This window comes from Cyprinodon variegatus, unplaced genomic scaffold (assembly GCF_000732505.1).
Source record: "Cyprinodon variegatus isolate N-32 unplaced genomic scaffold, C_variegatus-1.0 Scaffold2160, whole genome shotgun sequence".
NCBI classification, from domain to species: Eukaryota; Metazoa; Chordata; class Actinopteri; order Cyprinodontiformes; family Cyprinodontidae; genus Cyprinodon; species Cyprinodon variegatus.
In genome coordinates, this window is record NW_015152613.1 from 11,288 (window position 1) to 14,731 (window position 3,444).

A 3,444-nucleotide genomic window follows, 5' to 3' on the forward strand; every position below is an offset into this window, starting at 1 on the left:
GGATGTAAGTATCACCAATACTAAATACAAACAATTGGATAAAAAACACATTTCATTTCAGCTATGAAGGTTCTGCACTGGAAAAAATTGAAATCTAGATAAGTTATTTTCTGTTAAAATAAGTGCATTTGTTCTTGGATTGAGGAGGTAAAAGAGACATTTTGCCAACACGACAATTTACATTTGAAATAAGAAAACAAAATTACATTGTATTAATTTAAGTGCAGACTAGAAATACTCATTCCATTGGCAAACTCTCTCGTTTACCTACTTAAATTAAGGTTAAATACACTTAATTTAAGACATTTGTACTTATTTCTAGATAGTTTTTCCAGTGCGGGCTGCATATGCTGCAAAAACGATCTAAAAATGTATTAAATTAAGTATATTTACCATTAAGTTGAGCAGGAAAAAAAGATGATCTGCCAATGGAATGAGTATTTTAACTCTTAAAATAAGAAAATTTATTTCAGATAAGATAATTACATAATATGCATTTGAATTAAGACAATGCAATAGTTTTTTCTTATTCTAAATGTAAATTGTCTTGTTTCCCTGACAGTGTCTGACTTCCCTCCTCAATTCAAGGAAAAATCCGCTGACTTAAAAACTTATTTAGATTTGAGTTTTTGCATTGTAAAGCCATCTTCCCTTCTGTTTCACTCACATACATGAAAACAGCGTTATGACTCTTGTCACACCTTGCTAAATTTATCCAGCGTCTGCCTGACGTCCCAGAATCTCCTAAAACGCTGGCATGTGCTGAACTTTCTATGGATTTTTTCAATTTTGGGCGTATACATAGAGTATTCATAACGAGTCCAGAACTTCTGTCCAATGACAGCCTAACTGCTGCAGAACGCACGTCATGCTTGTGCATCATTTCATAGGCATTACGAAGCATCAGTTAAAGCTGCCGACTTCCTGTGGGGTTTGGACCATGGCTCCAAGAGGCTTTTTTGTAGGTTTGGATGGGTTGCACNTGGCCGGTGAGTGTAGGTTTTTGAAAGACTCAGATTTCAGCTCTCAAAAACCTACAAAGCAGCAATAGCAGAAGACCTTGCCTTTTCAGCCTGGCCAACTATTCCCTTTAACGTAATGTTACAACGAATAAAGTTATAACTTTACAAGAATGAAGTCATCAAACCACAACCTGTTTCAGAAAGAAATCTTGGAGCTCCGCCCAACAGATGACGGCCGACCGGCTCCACCAATCAGCAGCCAGAGTCCACTTTGACATCCTGCCCAGTTTGATGCTGCTGCTAAAAGATTTCCTGATTTATCAAACCGATGCTAAAGTATAACTTCACATGATGCTCCACATTCCTCATTTTAGGGAAGAAAGAGCTTCTTGGAAGAGTTGACATAAAATAGAACTTATTTCTTGGAATTTCTCAACTTTATTCTCTTCTTTATTCATTTATATATCACGACCTTATTCTTGTAATTTTAGGACTTTATTTACGTAATATTATGACTTTATTCTTATAATATTACTACTTTATTCTAAGTAATTTCCCTCTGGGATTATTAAAGTATTTCTGACTCTGATTCTGATTAATTTTATGAATTTATTCTCGTAACTCAACGCTTATTCTGAAAAGCGTCCTGGATGGAAGTTTGTTGAAGTTTTTTGGAAAGTGTTGATGAACCAGCTGAGCTTCTCCTGAATCCACAGCAGAGGGATGTTTCAGCCATTTATCCTTGACTCCAGCTGCTTTGGTGTGTTTCTTCTCTTGTGACCTTTGTCCTTAGGTCTATTTCTTCCTGCTCTCACTCGCAGAGCAGCAGTGCAGGTGCACAGCAACCATACCCACTATATTCATCATGTAAATATTGATTAGGACATTTTCTTTTGCTCTTTTTGCTTGATTTGCATTTGGGTCCTTCCAGAGTAAAACCCATCTCAGTCTTATTTTATGACATTTCTTTATCTGGGAAATAAAATATTTCATATTTTCACTAACCACCTGCAATGCCATGGCTGGCCTCTAGGGGTACTAGTACCCCTGGTTGGGAATCCCTGTTCTAATGGATAAACAGAAAAAAAAAATCAATAATTGGAAATTTTAACTTAACTTAACAACTTAGCAATATACCAGTATTTTTTTATTTACTTTACAGACTAATATATTATATATACAGTTTATTTAACTTTTTTGGCTGATATTGGAGCAATTACCAAAATTAATATCTAAATGTATATCTGAATATCAATATTTGATATTCAGAAATTAATTTGATCTCTGAATCAATCAGTATACACTGGAAAAAGGATCTAAAAATAAGTAGAAATGTCTTAAATTAAGTGTATTTAAGCTTAATTTGAGTAGGTAAATGAGATAGTTTGCCAATGGAATGAGTATTTTTGCTCTTAAAATAAGAAAATTTGATAAAATGCACCTGAAATAAGACAATGTAATTGTGTTTTCTTATTGTAAGTGTAAATTGTCTTGTTCCGTTGGCAAAATCTCTCTTTTACCTACTAAATCCAAGATCAAATACACTTATTTTAAGAAAAACTGACTTATCTAGATTTAGATTTTTTTCCAGTGGTGGCTAGCCTTGCAGCAAGAAGGTTTCGGGTTTAATTCCTGGCCTGACGTCTTCGAAGTTAGCATGTTCTCCCTGAGCATGCGTGTGTTCTCTCCGGGTACTCCGGATTCCTCCAACAATCCAAAAACATGACTGTTAGGTTAACTGGCTTCTCTAAATCCTCCTCAGGTGTGAGTGTAAATGGTTGTTTGTCCTGTTTGTCTCCGTGTTGTCCTGCGTTGGACTGGAGACCTGTCCAGGGCGGACCCCGCCTCTCACCCGTAGACAGCTGGAGATAGACACCAGCACCCAAGCGACCCCGAAAGGGATGAAGTGTGACGGAAAATGGATGGATGGATGATATCTGAATATCCATTAGATGGGCCTGATCCTTCTGTTTTCTCTGGACTCCTCTGCCTGCCTGGCTTTTCAGTAACGTTCTGTATCATCTAATGAGGCAGACCCATCAGTTCCACTTAGAATTAAATATTGATAAAAATATACCATCGTCAAATCATCTGTGTACATTCCCAGGAGTTTCAGTGGAGATTCTCTGATGCTATTTTCTAACTTGTAGAAATGAAGATGTCAGAGTCCAGTCAGCAGACTGCTTGTTACTCACCTCTGACCACCAGTTTAGCTGAAGAAGAAGCGCTGTCCACCACCGTCTGAGCCGTGCAGGTAAATATTCCTGCCTGGCTCAGCTGAGCGTTTACGATCAGCAGGTCGCCGATGTTTTCTTTCTGAATAGAAAAGGTAAGAGACGCTTAGATTCTGTTCTGGAGAGGGAGCAAAATCTGAAACAGCCCTAAATCACCTGCAGCATTTTAAAGTTAGACAAGGATGTAAGTATCACCAATACTAAATACAAACAATTGGATAAAAAACACATTTCATTTCAGCTATGAA

The 3,444-nt window shown here is 37.0% G+C and overlaps 1 protein-coding gene across 1 annotated transcript in view; it reads right to left on the minus strand.

Annotated features, from left to right (window-relative positions):
* The window catches only part of LOC107105219 (contactin-2-like), a 44,264-nt gene that overhangs the window by 10,959 nt on the left and 29,861 nt on the right, over nt 1–3,444 (minus strand). The window contains exon 11 of the mRNA XM_015405344.1: nt 3,158–3,278. Coding sequence (XP_015260830.1) covers nt 3,158–3,278 — 121 coding nt within the window. The remainder of the gene's footprint in view (nt 1–3,157; nt 3,279–3,444) is intronic.